Source organism: Spinacia oleracea, chromosome 5 (assembly GCF_020520425.1).
Source record: "Spinacia oleracea cultivar Varoflay chromosome 5, BTI_SOV_V1, whole genome shotgun sequence".
Taxonomy (NCBI): domain Eukaryota; kingdom Viridiplantae; phylum Streptophyta; class Magnoliopsida; order Caryophyllales; family Amaranthaceae; genus Spinacia; species Spinacia oleracea.
In genome coordinates, this window is record NC_079491.1 from 81739022 (window position 1) to 81758549 (window position 19528).

The window sequence follows — 19528 nt, forward strand, 5'->3', positions numbered from 1 at the left end:
AAATATAAATATTATCCAAGTCGTAGATGTTGCAGGAAACGAAAACATGGTACGTATCGGAAAATATTATCGGAAATGGAAATATTGCCGGAATCGGAAATATTACCGGAAACGGAAAAATTGCCAGAATCGGAAATATTATCGGAATTGGAAAATAATTCCGGAAACAGAAATATTAAATATTTGTTCGAAACGGAAATTTATTCCGGAATCGGAAATATTAAATATTGTTCGTATCGGAAATAAGTTCCGGAATCGGGAATTTAATCGGAAGCGTATCGTACGAATTAGCATCGAACGAGGCCTGCCAGACGAAGGCCCAGCACGAAGCCGGGCCATCGCCCAGCAAACCACACGCATCAATTACACACAGCCAAGCCCCTCCAGGCCCAGCGCAAGGCCAGGCCCAGCAAGGCCTTGGCGGGCGCGGAGCAATATGGGCTGCGACATTTGGGCTGCGAGCGAGTGCAGCTCGCGTGGGCCGCAAGGCTTGCGCGGGTGGTGCTCGTGTTCGTGCTCGTGTACGCTTGTGTGCAATACAAATCCTAAAGCTATTAGAATTTGTTCTATGATTAAATTCTAATCCTAGTAGATAGATTTTATTTAATAAGAGTCCTAACAGGATTCTAATTAAACTAAATTGGTATTCTAATAGGATTCTAAGTCCTTTTCCATAACTCTATAAATATGTGCCTAGGGTCACAAATTTATTGACAAAATATTCAAGTATTCAAAGTGATTTTTGAGAGCAAATATTCAGTCACATCATTGCCTACAATAGCCGAAAATTCTAAGTACCTTAAGGGCGATTCGAGTTGGTCAAGCTTAAGGCGGATCCGGACATGCTGTGGACTATCTACGGAGGGACGACACTTGGAGTCCTAAAGACTTGTTCTTGTTCGGTTCGGGCGCAGCTAGGGAGGGCACGCTACAAAGTGTATGCATCTGAATTATGCTAAATGATTATGTGTTAATAATATGTTTCCTGGCATTAAGGTTTTCCGCATGATTTATGTTTTGTCATATGTATCATAACCTAACAGTGGTATCACGAGCCTCTTATTATTTTCATAATCTAAATTGCATGAACATGGTTAAATTTTACAAATTTGCAAAGAATTATAAGGGGTGATTAATTTTCGTAATTGTTAATTAATTGCAAATTGCGTTTATTTAATTATATGTACACAGTTTTTCGGCAGTTTCTTCGTTACTCATCCAAATCGAGTGATTTTTGTGTCAATTTCGCATGTAAAAGGCATTCTAAAATTTTGACAAAATCAGAATTTTTCGGCCGAACCCAGAATTCCCAAATTCGAAGCCTAACTATGACTTTTCGGAGGTTTTAGTTTTTCGAACACAAAAGTTTGTAAATTTAAGATGTTAAATTGAATATTTGCGATTCTTGTTGATAAATCTTGAGTTTTTGATTGACCTACAGTATATGTTTAACAATTATGAATGTCTAGACTTGTTAATTATACAACCTAATTTGTAATTATGATTAATTTGTTGAAATTCAAATAATTTAGAATTGATTTGTTTTTCATAATTAATTAATAATTTAATTAGGTACCCATGATTAAAAACCACCATAAAAATTGTTAATTTATGTTAAATTTTAAATTTTTATGACCTATATTTGAATCCATGTTAATCGGAAATTAATTGATTAATAAATTTTCAATTTTTCGCCCTAAAATTATGAAATTAATATGATTTATTAATTTGTCATTAATTTTAAAATTAAAAATTTTAAATTTTTATGAAAATGCCCATAAATGTTGCACGCACAAAGCAATGGAAGCTACGTGTTACCCTTAAGGGGTGTTGTATAGTGCGAGCACGCGACGACGAGCAAGGGAGCTGAAAATGCGTCCCTGGCTGGTTCTCGTTTTCTGTTTGCGTCTATTTTTTGTTTATGCGACTTTGATTTTGCGTGCTTGCCTAATAACGTCCTTTACGCGTTACAGCGTTTATGGGATTCGTTACAGGCCATCCCGAGCGTCGCTTATTTTTGTGGCGATCGTTCGGGTTTGCGGAACACGCACTTTGGTATAACTCTTTGGCCAATTGGTTTATGAATGTTTGGGCAATTTTTAAGGTCGTTGGTTTTCTAACGTTGTTTGTCACACACAATCACATATTTCGCTACACATAACTAACATTACATCATGAGGCAATAATAATATGTCATGTAGTTTATGATAGGCTTCTATGGGTAGTATTTGCGCCTGACTTGGTACCGCTTCTATCGCAGATCCAACACATGCCCCAGTCGAGGTAGTGCCTTCAACAGACGAATTTCTCCCAAGAGGCCAATCACGATGTAAGCCAAGGGGGCATGCACCAATGAGAGGGACCTAATGGGCGAGCGATTGGGTTTGGGACGGGTGTACTACTAGCGAAAGTGCCGAGTGGACAACATTCGAAGCGTATGCACCCCCCGGTTGGCGATGGGTATCCTTAGTCCTAACTCCCTGAGGGAGCCAAGATTCGTTATGCGGTTCTGTCCGTTCACATTATGTTTGACCACGACGGCCGTAGGTTCCCTTGTGATCCCTGGTGTGGGGATCTCTCAACATACACCCGCAAGGTAGAGATTGAGGGTTCGGGGGACTGTAACTACCGAGAGGAGTACTCGCTCTTCGATAACTCTAGAGGCAAGATATCCTTACTAGCTCAGCATAAATAATTGAAGGGACATGCGTTAACTATTAAACTAATCTGGGTTGATTTTAACAATATGCAACATATAATACTAGATCTATCGCGATTATCTGATTTAGATTGTTTTAAGGGACCTAGCATGATAATCCGATTTCCCAACATATTATCTTCATTAGGCGTGATAGAACAATCAGATTTAATTAGTTTAACAGTTCATAAAAGGGTGAGGAAAGCAATTAAACCATGGAAGAGGGTCACATTACGACGCACCCTTGAGAGGTGCGTCACGGTTCTCAGAAAACTAACCACTTTGACTTTGCTATTTCTCCTTTTATTTAACGAATCTCAAATTATAGGACAGGATACGTTCTGTTCGATTTTTGGATCGATTGCGACAGAACGCGTGATCAGTTTTGCAGCGTGAGGCTTAGGCTTAGGGGTTTAGAGTCAATACTTAGAATACTAATTGTGTGTTGTCTCTTTTTCACGTCGAACTTAAGGCCCTATTTATAGAAAAGAGTTCGTGGAAAGATAGAATTTTAGAACTCTAATCCACGAGGAATTAGGAAAGAACACGTCCCAGGTGATTTCAGCGCCCAGGGCTGGGCGCCGAAGATTTCGGCGCCCAGAGCCAGGCGTTGAAAATAGGGTCTGGGCCGTTTCTTTGTCAGATTAGGATTCTTAGAATCCGGAGTGTATGAGACTTTAATCGAGTCTTTTAGTGCGTATTAATTTTATGATGGAATGCATCTGGTCCCGTTACGAACTCTAGGCTCGTTAGGATTTTAATTAATACGTAACTCTTATTTTCGAATCGTATTAGGAATAGGATTCTCTCGCAATTTCTATCTCATTTAGGATTTATGTTGGAGTGCAACACCTAATTCTGTCAGGTTTCTATCTTTTATGACTTGCCACTTTTTAACAACTACCCATTACGGCAGTTACTATTTTTAGCAGGTTTCCATAAATAGCAGGTTTCTATAAATAGCAGGTTTCGGGTGAAATGAAAAGGGGAATTGAGATTCGTTATTTTATAGGAGATGCGTTGCCAAGTGGAGATTTATGTTCTCATCATCGAACCTTCCCTTTCGGGAATTGGGACAAAAGTAGGTGTCTACAGTTAGCCCCCACTTTGACTGAGTCTTGGAGTAAGACGATGGTCAAAGTATTAGACGGAGTGCGCCACACAAGTCATGGTGACCTGCTTTTGCGAGGGTCTCACGAGCCCCCGAGTGATAACATTTGACTTAAGGGTCATCACTGGAAGTGTCGACATATCCCTCACGTGTCATTGGGATTTGTCAACGGATAGTATAGAAACTCCTTTACTTTGTCATTGGAAGTATCTAAAGAGGCGTAGAAATTCCCTCACTTTGTCATTGGAAGTATCTACAGATGTTTTCGAAATCAAAGCTATAAAGTGTAATTGGGCCTGGCCAAGCCCAACCACGAGGTAAAAATGTTTTTAAAGATTCTCATTTTCAGGGCTAGCTAAACGAGAAAACCCCCTTGTTTTTATGGGACGTAAAACGAAGGAAAATCCAGCACATCGTTCTTTTTTGGAAAAACGGAAAACCAATCCTTTGATTTTTGGAAAAAGGGAAAACCAGTCCTTTAATTTTTGGAAAAAGGGAAAACCAGAAAAAGTTATCGCTGCAGCGACTAAGGACCTGCGCGGTTAGTGGCGCAGACCCCGCCAGCTAAAGATGGCGAGCCTGTCCGCTAAGGGTGGACACCCCATCCGATAGAAGTGGACGAATCTGTTTTTGAAATTTGAAAATAAGGACCTACGCGGTTTGTGACGTAGACCCCGCCGGCTGAAGATGGCGAACCTGTCCGCTAAGGGTGGACACCCCGTCCGATAGAAGTGGACGAATCTATTTTGAAATTTGTTTGTGCTTTTTGAAAATAAGGACCTACGTGGTTTGTGACGTAGACCCCGCCGGCTGAAGATGGCGAGCCTGTTTGTGTTTTGAAGATCTCATTTTTTGAAAACTGAGGACCTGCGCGGTTAGTGACGCAGACCCCGCCGGCTGAAGATGGCAAGCCTGTTTTTGTTTTGAAGATTTTATTTTCTTTTCATTTTCGAAAACTGAGGACCTGCGTGGTTAGTGACGCAGACCCCGCCCGCTGAAGGTGGGCGAGCCCTGTCCGCTAAGGGTGGACGCCCCGCTCGCTGGAGGTGAGCAAACCTGAATTCGTCTTTTTGATTTGGGATTCGCGTGCCGTGGTCTTGCATGATTGAGGTGGACAAGTCCCTATTTCATTTTTTTCTTGTGATTTCTCTTGAGAATTTCTTTCTATTCATTCTTGTAGGAGCGAATTCTTTCGAGGGATGCTCGGATTCAGTTACAACCTGAATGTGGGTTGACAATGTGTTTAGATGGACCATAGTCTCGTGGTCATCACCTTTTCATGGTTTTGAGCTAGTCTTTACGGCTCAACGGCGACCTTTGTCTTGAGGTCGTAATCCGGTTTTTTTTTTGAGACATCCAAACATGAGACTTCGTACAGCGTAGTCTGGGAATACTGTTTTAACTTTGCATAATATATATTTTCCTTCGAGCCCCCAAGCACTCGTGCTTGACGGTCATTTCTTGTCAAAGAGGTTCCTTGGGGATACGCATTATGTAATGTCCTTGATCGTGTTTGGGATTGTGCTCGTAAGTGCGAGCGATCTTTGTAGTGGTGTGCTACTTTTAACAAAGCCGTTAGGTGCGACTTTCAGTAATGAAATCGGCAATTTTCGAGTCGAGTGGACATGGCAGGGCCCTATAGAAGTCAGAGCTGTTTTTTTGGATCTGGGATCATTTTCGGCGCCCAGGCCTGGGCGTTAGAAATAACTCACGCCCAGGTGGGGCGTTGAAAATGTTGTTTGGGCTGGTCTTTTGATGACACAGTTGGCCTCTTGTTCGTTCGTTTTCTTTTTTTCTTTTCTTCTAGAGATTCTATTTTTGGAACGAACCGTTTATTTGAGATCACCGTTGATTGGTGAATAACAAGTATTTCTCGAGAAACCGTAGCCGATTGGTGGACTACGGTGTTTGTCGTTTTTGGGCGATTATTTGAAGGGACTGTCACTCTTAAGGTGTGCAGTTATTCCAATAGTTGGGCGAGTCTATATGGCCCGAGGAACATACCTTGAGGCGTAAGATTTTGATCGCTCTTGTATATATTTTTTCTTTTGAACGCGTTCGTGAATGTTCGATACTTAGAATGATGATATGTATGTGCGAACGAGCGTTCATAGAATGGCCGTTGTGTGCGGTCCATTAATCAGTTTGCTTGAATCATTTTTTTTGAGCAATGACTGATTTTGAATAGTTTGCGTAGAAGCTTGATAGGGTTCAGGCCCATTCATGAAGTGGGCTCAAATATCGTGCCCTTTCGATTGTTCAAACATTTTCTTCGAGATTTTGCTATGGTCGTTTCGTAGCTTGGAGCCCCCAAGTATGCATGTTGGGGTGCTTCCTTTTGGCGTACGATTTTTGTAGGTTCTTTCGAGAAAGATGCCTTGGGGTTCCGCTCGTGTAGGTGCGAGCTACCCCTTCCGTGGTAGGTAATATTTCGCTACCTTTAATCCTTAATGTAGAAGTCGTGTGGCTTGCATTTTGAATTTGGGCGATAAGTAGTCTTTGCCTCTTTTACACATGCTCTTGGTCGTGCCCGTATCAGTGCAATATGCCTTATTCTTTTTTTAGACTTGTACCGTGGGACGGTTGAACTTATGGTGCGACGTAAGCTTGTGTGGCCTAACGGCGTGTCTTAGAACATTCCTCCAGGTGTTGGGATATCATTATTTATTTTTTGCATTGGAGTACTTCATCACGCCTCGTTCAGGTGCTTGAACAAGTGTAGCACCTTCTGCGTGGGTGTGCACGGCTTATTACTTCGTTCGATGCGAGGATTCATAGATGTTTCTTTCTTGTTTTTATATCTGGGCAAAATTTGACAAGCAGAAAGATTCAGCGCCCAGGCTGGGGCGTTAAAGATATCGGAGCCCAGCTCTGGGCGTTGAAAATGATTTCTGGGCAGAATTTTGACATTTTTTTTTGATTTTTTTTCTTTCGCTTTTGCTTTGGAACGATGTAGACTGTGTAACAGGCGCTTTATAGGGCGAGCGTTATGTGCAGTGGTTTGGTCGGAGTTTTGGTGACTCGCGATTTTCAGTTACCCTTGATAGTGGGGTGACTTTATATATTCTAAGTAGTGCTTTAGAATTTGGGAGGGGTTGTAGCCATTCTAAGGTTCGTTTTACACGATTAAAGCTTAGGATTGTGCCCCTATGACGTGTGTATAGCATTAGCGTCGAGAATTTGCGATAAAATCGTCATTTCGACCATATTTAGAGTGTTTTTATCAGGCCCCCAATAATAGCTACGGGATTGGCTTGTGCTATAATGCTTGGCATACGTTTTTATGCATTCATTGTGACATGGATCATGAATAGTTTGAACCAGACTCGTTTAGTGCGAGGTATGTTTGAGTAGTAATTTTGCTACTTCTCTTGTAAATGTCGTATTGTGCGACATTGCCATGGTCAAGGTAGTCACATGTTGAAGTGTGCCTTGTCCAAAAGCTAGGTGCCTTTCTTTACCCATAACCATATTTGAAAATCTTTTGACTCACTTGCAACATTGAGATAAACGCATACTTAGCTTAAACCAACGACACTTTATTATGTTCGAAGAAGTCTTTGAAAATTATTTGAAGTCTGAGTCCTACTGTGTACAATCCGAGGTGTCCTAAGTAAGTTGACTTATAGAAGGGTTCGTACAGGATTACATGAGTGAATCAAAATACTGTTACGATTATTGGAATGCTGTCTAAGGATTTGCTGGAAACCAGGGTGCAGGCGTCAAGATATACTTGTGCCCGTTTGGCATATGCTTTAGGCTTTTAGGGCCATCTTTTCCAGAATTGCGGGAATATAAACCGTTTTCGAATTGACTTAGATTTACTTTGGTGTATGTCTGCACAAAAGGTCGAGGTATACTTAGTTCTTTCCCTAGCTCTTTGATGAGTTAAAAAGTGATACCGCAAGTGCACGGTGTCTGTTGTTAGCAGATACTTAGCAAATACGGGTCGATCCCACAGGGAGACAAGTTCTATTAGTTTTTGCCCAATTATACGAACTATTTCAATAACGAAAGTTGATTTTGAGTATTAACTAGTAAAGCTAAAGCAATAATAAAAATGCGTAAGTTATCAATGAATTAAAGGTCTAGGGCGTCTGTTCGGTTCACCATGCTTATACCAATCCAATAACACAATTCAATTCGACAACGAATAAACTAGGCCGAGTAATTAAAGTACATGCTAATCCTACGGTCGGGTCTTAACACTTTCAATTCAACATATGCAGTACGATCGCTAACATAATCAGAATTGCCAATTGTACAAAGCCTCTAAAAACACGATCTTTCGATTCTAATTCCTATTAGCTAGATAATTAATCCATGAAATTGGCCGATAACATGAATCAACGATTAAGAACAAATCAATTGGAATTACTCAATCATAATCTATAGATTAACGAACTTTAATGCATAACGATTATGGCATAAACATGGCTTCCCTTACTTAGCCCTAGAAAAAGACTACTCGCTCATAATTAATTTAACAATCATGAAACGAATAATAAAAATGGAATTCATAATTAACGAACGAATTAATCTAAGGAACGAAACATAATAAATTTGAATTAAAGAAAGAGAAATTATGAAATTACCTTAGATTGATGAATGAATGAATGAAATCAGAAAAGCGTTCGACAATGAAAAGAGAAAAGTAAAAAATAAACGTTCAAAGAATTCTAAGGAAAAAAAATAACATAAGAGACCTAGGAATATAATTCCCTTCAATATTTATAGGCTTTCTATTTCTGAATTAATAACAAATAAATAAATGAGAAAATAAAAATAGAAATCGTCAACGATTGGTCGATGGCATGAGAGGCATACACAATATGGATTCGTCGGCCTGGACGCACTGTGGGCGCAGCACTTCGCTGTGGGCAAGCCAGCAACTGCTTAGTGAAGCGTGAGTGAGATGTGGGCGCAGCACTTCTTGCTGTGGGCACAGCACTTTGCTGTGGGCGCAGCACTTCGCTGTGAGCATGGCAGACGATGTTTAGTGAAGCGACGGGGTGCTGCGGGCTGGATGCGGTCACAAAGCTCTAGATATGGGCATAAAGCACTTCGATGTGGCCACATTGCACGATTCAAGTACGATGTTGCGACGATGCTTCCCACATTACCAAGATTTTATGGCGAGCATAAGAAACTAGCCTCATGTCATCCAAAATAACGAATTACCTCGATGGCCGAATAACTCAAGCTAAGTGAACCGGAACTTCCGCAAATCATTTCCGAAAACTTCATTTTCCGATCAAACACGACGTTTTCAATACGAACCATCCGATAGCCATTCGACCCACCTCTAAATCTCCAGAAACATCCAAATGATTGTAAAATCACCTGAAATATCAAAGAAAACACAAACGGAGCGTAATAGAGTACGATAACGACGACTTATGCAATAATGACTCTAAATGCAACAAAAATGAAAGAAATGCCTAGAAATGCAACCTAAATGAGCCTAAAATACCCTATATAAATATGATTCATCAAATTCCCCCAAGCTAAACTGTTGCTTGTCCCCAAGCAACACTAGACCGAACACAGAGAAATGAGACGCACATGACTTTCATTGAACCTGGACAAACCTACTCAACTCTCGGGCAAACAATCAAACAAAGTTATTAAGACAAAAATTTAGCTCGGATACAAATAGAACCACAAAGCATCATGATCCACAGTTGAAACAACCAAGCTTAGCCACAAACCGTTCTCAATCAAGCTAGTCATCGCCGCATACCTTGTAGAATATGAATATATGATGCAACGCGGGGTAAGATGACAATAGCAAGAAACAATTTTCGCTCATCCACAAAACAAACATGCCGATCAAGAGGTCTTAATAATAAGCTTGTAATGGGGCTAGGTGAAAAGGAAGGGTAGGATATAATTTGGGAAAAAGTGAGAGTAAGGTCCAACTTGGGGAGCAAATGTGAACTATATGCGTCGGCGTGATAATGCCGAAAATCCAACTCCATCGAACCATGAAACCCGAACAATCAACCAAGTTATATATAACCAAGGGAAAGAAAAAAAACATAATATAATGTCAATGTTCTTTGTTCAATCCCCTTTCCTTGCCTTCAAACTATATACAAAAAAAATGAAAAACATATTTTTGATTTTTCTTTGCTATTTCTATTTTTTTTTTTTCTTTTCTTCTTTTTCCCTTTTTTTCTTTTTTTTTTTCTTTTTTTTTTCTATTTTTTTTGAAAATGAAACTAAAGAATGAAATCGAAAGTACATAAATAAATCTAATGCTAACTATTACAAGCTTGGGTGCCAACAATAATATACATCATTTCCGAACCACAAATCCAAACATAGCCTCGAACCACGAACTATTGGCTTAGTGTGCCAATCAATCAACATCAATGAAACCATTACGAACACCGAAGCTCCCCCAAGCTAGACTCGGGACAAGTAACCAACGGGGCTAATAGGGCTCAATTAGTGGAGTTAAAACAATAAACGGACAAGGCTACAACATGGGTATGAAAGGCAGGAACTGATGTTTCTCAATTCGTCTGAAGGCTTCCTAAGAGAATGGCCTCTGTCATACGCGGCATGCGTGAGTTGCAACTAAAGTACTAATGAATCTCAAGCCAAAATCATACGATAACAAGTCACATAAATCACACAAACACATAGTAAGGTGACCTACAAGATAATTGGCTAGCTATTCTTGATACGAGACCAACATCTTACCGCATACCATTCAATTGGTTCACACAATGCCAAGCAGTTATCAATGTATAGCACAACCGACTGAATTTCAGAATCATAGCTAAGTTCAAGAGAAGCTCCAAAGAGTCGAAAAGAGTCCGAACATGGTTTGAAAGTCAAATTCACTATGCAGGGTATAAGGAAATATGAATGCAATGCAAGTAAAGAAAAACAACTAAACTAATCAATAATACTAGGAAAGCAGTACATTTTTTTCGTTGCACGTAAACTCCCACCCCTAATGGATGGTACAAAGCGTACAACACCTACAATAAAAAAAACAATAAAGCTATACTAGAAAGCAATAAAGATAGATATCCCTCCCACAAGCTAGAATGAACACAGTGTCCCTACTGTGTACACATAAAACAATGGAAAAGGAGAGGGTTAGCTCACTCAGCATGAGCATCATCTACCGAAGCTGGTCCAGTAGTGGTGTTAACAGGTGCAGCGATGGAGCCAGAAGCTGCAACCTGTTGACGAAGAGTGGAGACCTCCTTATCTAGAGTTGTGAATCTCTGCCCAAGGGTATCAAAACAACGAATAACATCAGAGGCAAAAGTATCAAAGGTGGTGAGAAACTTACGAAACTCCCCAAGTGGCACGGGGGTAGAGTCCGATGGCTGAGGATCGGTGGCGACGGACAATGCTGCAACACTCCTAGGGTGTACCAGAGCCAAAGAAATGGAATGATCGATGGGCACAAGTGGAGTAGTCGGCTCGAGCAAGGGAGCAGAAATAGAAGGCCTTGTTATCCGTGGTGCAACACCCTTCCCGAGGTGCGGGTCAGGACCAAACAACCAAGAGTTAGGTTGATCCAAACGAGCTCGGGGGTGTGGCAAAAAGGCATGTTGAATTCTTTCAGATTTTGGTTCAAGTCCCTTCACAAACCATACATATTTAGAATCATCATGAACTTTCAACCAGTCAAATCTTTTCATAGCAACAAGGTCGATGAGGTTAGTAGAGGGAGACTTCCGCTTCCCTTTCAAGTTGATTTTCAGTTTGGTGGCAAGAACCGTCACAAAAGCACCCAAGGTTATGCTGCCACCGGCTTTAAGCCTCTCGGTAAGGAACGCCTGCATTAGGAATTTGCCAAATTTCAATTGACCCATGGTCTCTACATCCCCACGAAGGAACCACCAAAGCAACTTCAAATCTTGATCTGTGGGTTGACCTTTTTCACCTTTCGGGTGAAGCACTTGTAGTAAAAACCCGTGAAAGAGTCGGATGGCAGGATTCACTATAGATAATGCTCGGCTATGCCCCACTCTCCAATCATCCCGACCTGTTAGTTCCTCCCAAAAGGAGCCTTTGTCAAAATAACCATCTTCCCAGTCCGCATCAAACTTGCCAAATTCATCCGGGCCAATATCACCATCCTTTGGCCACCCGAAAACATTGTTGAACTCGCTCCAAGACATAACTCTTTTCACACCACCTAGATAAAAAACGACATCACCTTCACCCGAACCAACAACAAAGGAGGATAGGAACTCATATGTAAATTCCGGATAAGTATCATATTGCATATTCAACACCTTGGTCCATCCATATTTTCTTGCAATCCCTTGAAGGCAATCATCAACACCAATTAATTTTGCATCTTTCGGTGAGTATAAAAGAGTAGGTTTTACCGGCTTCTTTTGCAAATCAATGCAAAAGGCTTGTTGCCTTTCGCTAAGCCAAGGGAATGTGAATTGATGAGACGATGGAGGAGGGGTGGGGTCATTTGTAGGGGGTGACGGTGGGGGTGTAGTGGAAGTGGATGCACGATGCTTGGATTTGTCATGAGATTTGGGTGCGGGTTTAGGTTTTGATGTGGGCTTCTTTTTTTCAATAGATTTCTTAGGCTCAAGGGCGGTGGAATTCGCCTTAGCCTTTGGTATATTTCTTTTGGTAGGGATCATGATGCGAACTCCAATTCACTAAAGACAACAATGTAGAGGCAACCACAATACAAGTTCACCAAATTCAAGCATAAAATTCACCAATTCTAATCCACAATTGTGACAAGAACAATCAAGTATTCAATCAATTATTATCAATGAACAATTGCCACAATAAACTCACAATAATCAACCAATTAATCTCCAACACCAAGAAAGAGGCAACAAGGTCTCCCAAATATGGCAAAGTAGAGGCAAAAGTGAAATTAATTGAAGAAGAATTTTCACTCACACCAATTCCAAGCAATGAATTCAATTAGATGATTGAAAACCAATTGTAGTATGCTCCAATAATGCCCAAATGTCACCCAATTGCATCAATTAACAGGATAGCAAAAACCCCCAAATTGATTTCAAAAGGTAGGGTTTGAAATTCATGAACCAAATATTATTGAAGGTGGGCTAGGTGTGGGGTGAAAGGGGGGCTGGTGGTGCGAAGGTGCGCCGACCACCGTGATGCAGGCGGCCGGCGACGGGTGTTGGGCGTGGTGACGGCTGGTAGGGAGGGTGGAGGGGTCGCGGGTTCGAAGGTGGAGAGAGAGAGTGGATGGGGTGAAGGTTGGTTATATTTGTTATATGAGAGCGGGAGTATGGGATGCGGGCTAGCTGCGGGCACAGGTGAGGAGGGAGTGAGCTGCGGCCACAGCAAGGGGCTGCAACCACGGCAGATTGGTCGAGGGGAGGGACGAGCTGCGGGCGCAGCTAGCTGCTGCGAGCACGACAGTCACGGGCTAAGGAGAGGGGGTGGGCTAGCTGCGGGTTGGCTGCGGGAGCAGGTGAGAGAGAGTATTTGCGAGAGGGAATGTGGCGAGCTGGCTGCGAGCGCAGCGAGGGACGCAGCATTGGATTCATGCGCGCCTTGCGCTGCGGCCACAACAAAGTGCTGCGACCAGGGCAGTCATGGGCGAGCGATGGAGTTAGCTGGCTGCGAGCTAGCTGCGCCCACAGCGAGGAGGGATGCGCGTACAATGCTTGTTGTCACTTGCTCCTTGCGTGGCTTGTCGATGCATCGAAACTCCCGAATTACCTGAATTGAACACTTAAACCTTGATCTCGTGCCTACAAAACCTTCAAAATAGACCCAAACATCACTAGACACAAATGTTAGTTTCGTTAGTAAAGTTAAACAGACAAAACAAAATAAATAAATAAAAACGATGAACGGAAAATTAAACTAAAAATGAAGTAAACTAAAAATAAATTAAATTAACCAAATAAATGAAAAAAAAATAAAAAAATAATAAAAAATAAAAAAAAGATAATAAAATAGAAATAATTGAAACAAAAAAAAAAAAAAATTAAAATGAGAGAGAGTTAGAGATCGGGTTGCCTCCCGATAAGCGCTCGTTTTAAGTCATTAGCTTGACTCCAAACCTCAAAAATCAAGTGTCGATGGGAGGATCGGAGAGATAGATCGTCTCTAATTTTCCGATAAACGCTCCTTCAGTGTATAGCTTCAAACGTTGACCGTTCACTTTGAATTTGGTGCCATTGTCACTAGCGACCTCAATAGCTCCATGTTCCTTGACGTTGGTGACAATAAAGGGTCCGGACCATCTAGACTTAAGCTTTCCTGGGAAAAGCCGTAATCGTGAATTGTAAAGCAAGACCTTATCCCCGATGTTGAACTCTCGTTTCTGGATCATCTTATCATGAAACTTCTTCGTTTGCTCCTTATAGAGCCTATGATTCTCGTAAGCTTTAAACCGAAGTTCATCTAGCTCATTCAATTGAAGAAGTCTCGCTTCACCGGCCGCTTCTAAATCCATATTGATCTCCTTGACGGCCCATTTGGAGAGATATTCCATTTCAACCGGTAAATGACAAGCTTTTCCATACACCAACCGATACGGAGTTGTCCCTAACGGAGTCTTGTAGGCCGTGCGCAACGCCCACAATGTGTCATCCAACTTCAACGACCAATCCTTTCGAGACTTGTTGACCACTTTTTCAAGAATTCTCTTGATCTGTCGATTAGAAACTTCGACTTGGCCACTCGTTTGAGGATGATAAGCCATGCCAACCTTTTGAGTAACTCCGTGCTTCTTCAGAAGAGCCTTAAAAGTCCGTTGATGAAAATGTGAACCCCCATCACTAATCACGACCCTTGGGACTCCGAAGCGCGGAAAGATGATTTTCTTGAAAAGCTTCTTTACGACGTTAGAGTCGTTGGTTGGCGATGCAATAGCTTCCACCCACTTTGTAACATAATCAACGGCAACCAAGATGTACCGATTCCCACATGAAGAAGGGAACGGTCCCATAAAATCGATGCCCCATACATCAAATGGTTCAACCTCAAGAATTCCAGTCTGTAGTAGCTCTTGCCTTTTCGAAACGTTGCCCGTTCGTTGACATTCGTCACATGCATTGCAAAAGAAACGAGCATCCTTGAATATAGAAGGCCAATAGAAACCACTTTGAAGAGTTCGATGGGCGGTCGGAATAGCACCAAGATGACCACTAGAAGGTAAACTGTGGCAATGCTTAAGAACCCCGTGGGTATCCCAATCCTCTACACACCTACGAAACATACCATCGGAACACTTCCGATACAAATGTGGATCATCCCAAAAATACCGCTTAGCATCATGGTAGAATCTCTTACGTTGTTGATATGTCAACTCCGGAGGATGGGAGCCACCAACACAATAGTTTGCGAAGTCTGCATACCATGGGGATTGAGTAGACACAGAGAATAGATGATCGTCAGGAAACGAATCATTGATAGGCCCTTATGTGCTAGATTGAAATTTCAACCGAGAGAGATGATCTGCAACAACATTCTCTGCACCCTTCTTATCCCGAATCTCCAAATCAAATTCCTGGAGAAGAAGAATCCATCGAATAAGTCTCGGTTTGGCCTCTTTCTTGGCCAACAAATACTTCAGGGCGGCATGATCAGTGTGTACAATGACTTTCGAACCAACAAGATACGTCCGAAATTTGTCAAGAGCATAAACAACCGCAAGGAGCTCTTTCTCAGTAGTAGCATAATTCATCTGAGCTCCATCCAAGGTTTTGCTTGCATAATAGATGGCATGCAACACCTTGTTCTTTCTTTGGCCAAGCACTGCTCCAACAACATAATCACTCGCATCACACATAATTTCGAACGGCAAATCCCAATCCGGAGGCTGAATGATTGGAGCAGTTATCAATGCTTTCTTAATCCTGTCGAAAGACTCCAAACAAGCATCAGTGAACTCAAATGTGGCATCCTTGAGCAATAATTGAGTGAGGGGTTTCGCAATTTTAGAAAAATCTTTTATGAAACGGCGATAGAAACCCGCATGACCGAGAAAACTCCTCACTCCCTTGACATTCACAGGAGGGGGAAGTTTCTCAATCACCTCAATCTTTGCTCGGTCAACTTGGATGCCACGCTCAGAAATAAGATGACCAAGTACCACTCCTTATTGACCATAAAGTGGCACTTTTCCCAGTTCAATACCAAATTCACTTCAGAACAACGTTTAAGCACTTTAGAAAGATTATGCAAACATACATCAAAGTCAGAACCATAAACACTAAAATCATCCATAAATACCTCCATGATATCCTCGATGAAGTCAGAAAAAATGGCCATCATACACCTTTGAAATGTAGCAGGGGCGTTGCACAAACCAAACGGCATTCTGCGGTATGCAAAAGTTCCATAAGGACAAGTGAACCTCGTCTTCTCCTGGTCGTCTGGGTGAATGGGAATCTGAAAGAAACCTGAATATCCATCCAAATAACAGAAAAAGTTGTGTTTTGCTAATCTTTCTAGCATCTGATCAATAAAGGGGACGGGAAAGTGATCCTTCAAGGTGGCCGTATTCAACATTCGATAATCTATACACATACGCCAACCTGTAACAACACGAGTGGGGATAAGCTCATCCTTATCATTCTTAAAAACCGTTGTCCCCCCCTTCTTGGGAACGACTTACACCGGACTCACCCATTTAGAATCTGAAATGGGATAGATGATGCCCGCGTCAAGTAGTTTCACTACCTCTTTTCTCACCACATCTTGCATATTAAGATTCAAACGACGATGTGGCTGGATGCGAGGGCGGTGATCTGCTTCCAAATTAATTCTATGTATACAAAAGTCAGGACTAATGCCCTTGAGATCGTCAATGCTATACCCGATTGCCTTTTCGTGCATACGGAGCACGGTCAGAAGCTTAGAAAGCTGGCTATCATCGAGTGCAGCATTAACGATCACAGGAAGATCCTCATTATCATCAAGAAATGCATATTTAAGGTGAGATGGTAATGGTTTTAGTTCTACTTTCGTTACCTGTGGCTCGGAAATAGAGCAAACAGTTTCTAATACCTCAAAACCATCGACCTTCTCACCTTTACTTCCATCTCAATCCGAGATCAAGGAATCAATCTCACAATCTCCTTCTCCTTTTCGGGCCTCCAAGGTGAGTGTCGCCAGCAATAGATCATCATACAACATCCTAGGGATGTTTTCTAGAGAAATCTCTTCTACAATGTCAATCCTGCAACAAGTATTCTCAAGCATAGGAGACTTCACAGCATTGGTTAGATTAAAAGTAACAGTATCATCACCAACACTCAAAGTAAGAGACCCAGACTTGACATCAATGACAACACCTGCAGTACATAAAAATGGCCTACCCAAAATTATGGGGATTTGACTATCCTCCTCCATATCTAGCACTACAAAATCAACAGGAATGTAGAATTTCCCCACCCGGACAGGAACATCCTCCAAAATACCCAAGGGATACTTTATAGAACGATCTGCCATTTGCAACGTGATTTGTGTGCATTTTAGTTTTCCCATATTCAACCTATTACAGACAGAAAGGGGCATGACAGACACACTTGCACCTAAATCACACAATGCTTTATCAATGAACAATGCACCTACATGACAGGGGATGGAAAACTACCCGGATCCTTAAGTTTGGGTGGAGACTTATTTTGCAATATCGCACTACACTCTTCAGTTAGAGCGACTCTCTCCACACCACCATAATCCCTTTTCTTAGTGATCATCTCTTTCAAAAATTTTGCATAAACAGGAACTTGAGATATTAAATCAGTAAAAGGGACCGTTACCTCAAGATTCTTGACCATTGCCAAGAACTTACCAAGCTATTGATCGACCTTAGTTTTCTGCATCCGGTGAGGGAAAGGAAGCTTAGGCACAATAGGGAGAGAATCAGAGATCTTCTCCTTCCCCTTATTTGCGCGAACGTCATCAGCATTTTCGACTTTCGAGACTTGAGGTTCTACATCAATTGCTTTCTCTGGTCCATCTGTGTTCCCCTTAGCAAGAGTTGCATCATCAGTGGGCATCGGGGGTCCATTATATTTAGTGCCACTTCTAAGAGTGATAGCATTGGCACTTTCTCTGTTCTGGGGCGGGGTAGGTTGCCCTGGTAGTGTACCCGGTTGCCTTTGAGATAGAGTGTCAGCAAGTTGAGCAACTTGATTCTCCAACATTCTATTCTGATTCTTCAACTCTTTGATGCTCTCATCATGGTTCTTTTGGGATATCTCTGCGGTCTTCTGCATATTTGCAATGAGCTTATACAGATCACCCATGTTAGGCTCTGGAGTAGCACTGGTCTGAGGGGCTTGTTGTTGATAGCCTTGGTGCGGGGGCCTATTAAACCCCGGGGGAGCATTATGTGAGGCTCCTTGTGGAAATGGAGGCCTAGCAACATGTGCCTGAGGTGGATGGAACTGTGGTTGCGACCATTGTTGTTGGGGCGGAGGATTCTGAACATTGTTGGCCCGATATGAGAAATTTGGATGATTCCTCCAACCCGAATTAAATGAATTGGAATATGGGTCATTGGGTTGTCTCTGTTGAAAAGAATTCACTTGCTCCAATTGCGTAGTATCCTGTAAACTATAAGAGCACTCATGACCAAAGTGACCTTGGATGCCACATACTTCGCAGTAAGAAGTTGTCACTGGAGCTACACTAGACATAGCATTGATACTCATTGGGGGAGTACTAGACTGAGGAGCCTTCAAAGAATCGATCTTCAGGTTCAAGGCTGCCACTTGTGAGGACAATAGAGCATAAGCATCGACATCTAATTTTCCCTTCTTAGATGTGGATCTGGTGGTGCTGTAATGGTTGGCAGCTAAATTGGCAAGAAAATCATAACCTGCAACCACTTCTTTGTCAAGAAAAACACCCCCAGCAGCAGAATCGACCGTGTTCTTTGTTTCATCTTGCAAACCATGATAGAAAATCTGAACCAAGAACCACTTTTCAATGTTGTGATGCGGACACGACCGTTGCAAAGCCTTGAATCTATCCCAGGCTTCTCGAAGTGATTCACCAGGTTCTTGGGTGAATGTAGTCAGCTTATGCCTTATTTCAGCAGTCTTGGTGGGTGGAAAGAATTCTTCTAGAAAGGCCTGTGAAATAGCACTCCACTCTGTCTCCTTGACATCATTCAACCATTTCTGAGCCTTATCACGAAGGCTAAAACCAAACAACATGACTTTCAATTGGTCTTGAGTGACCCCTTGATGCTTGATAGTACCACACAGTTGGTTGAACCTCTGCAAATGGTTGGTGGGTTCCTCAGATGGATGGCCACCATATTGACTCTGTGAAACCATGGAGATTAGAGCGGGCTTGATCTCAAAGTTGACTGCATCAATAGTTGGCATTGTGAGCCCAGTCGGGACACTATTCGAGGAAGGAACCCCATATGATTTCAGGGATTTAGACATCGTGTGACTCGGTGGAGTCTGTGAGTCTTGGGACCCTGACTGCTTCTTCTTTTTATGTTGCTTTTTTAGTTGACGAAGGGTCTTTCCGAGATCGGGATCGGGAGGAACCAAGGTACCCGTTCTGGCAGACCTGGGCATAAACAACAACGAAAGAAAACGCAGTGAGATTTGCCTCAATTGGAACTGAGAGTTCCAATGAGACAATGGAAACAGTTCAAATAATCAAACTAAAACTAATAGAATCTAGCCGTCTCCCCAGCAACGGCGCCAAAAACTTGATGAGTTAAAAAGTGATACCGCAAGTGCACGGTGTCT

General features: G+C 42.0%; 2 protein-coding genes and 1 non-coding gene across 3 annotated transcripts; 1 reads left to right on the top strand and 2 right to left on the bottom strand.

Annotated features, from left to right (window-relative positions):
- Positions 1-16850: 16850 nt before the first annotated feature.
- Positions 16851-17590, bottom strand: LOC130461644 (uncharacterized). The gene is made up of 2 exons (XM_056829801.1): positions 17404-17590; positions 16851-17341 (listed from the first exon to the last, which is right to left on the bottom strand). The coding sequence occupies exons 1-2, from the start codon at positions 17588-17590 to the stop codon at positions 16851-16853; spliced, it is 678 nt and encodes a 225-aa protein (XP_056685779.1).
- Positions 17591-17608: 18 nt separating this feature from the next.
- Positions 17609-19080, bottom strand: LOC130461645 (uncharacterized). Its single transcript, XM_056829802.1, has 4 exons — positions 19021-19080; positions 18712-18892; positions 18344-18636; positions 17609-18238 (listed from the first exon to the last, which is right to left on the bottom strand). The coding sequence occupies exons 1-4, from the start codon at positions 19078-19080 to the stop codon at positions 17609-17611; spliced, it is 1164 nt and encodes a 387-aa protein (XP_056685780.1).
- Positions 18747-18852, top strand: LOC130462278 (small nucleolar RNA R71). The gene has a single exon (XR_008922375.1). It is a non-coding gene; the product is annotated as a small nucleolar RNA R71 (small nucleolar RNA).
- Positions 19081-19528: the final 448 nt, after the last annotated feature.

What these genes read in the sequence shown, in the direction of transcription:
- LOC130461644 (XM_056829801.1), bottom strand. Translation starts at nt 17,590, where the DNA reads ATGGTCAAGAATCTTGAGGTAACGGTCCCTTTTACTGATTTAATATCT. An exon ending in ACCCAAACTTAAGGATCCGG is followed by an intron (nt 17,342 to 17,403) that starts GTAGTTTTCCAT and finishes TGTGTGATTTAG; the next exon opens with GTGCAAGTGTGTCTGTCATG.
- LOC130461645 (XM_056829802.1), bottom strand. Translation starts at nt 19,080, where the DNA reads ATGGTGGCCATCCATCTGAGGAACCCACCAACCATTTGCAGAGGTTCA. An exon ending in GGTTCAGATTTTCTATCATG is followed by an intron (nt 18,637 to 18,711) that starts GTTTGCAAGATG and finishes AAGTGGTTGCAG; the next exon opens with GTTATGATTTTCTTGCCAAT. An exon ending in ATACTACGCAATTGGAGCAA is followed by an intron (nt 18,239 to 18,343) that starts GTGAATTCTTTT and finishes AACAATGTTCAG; the next exon opens with AATCCTCCGCCCCAACAACA.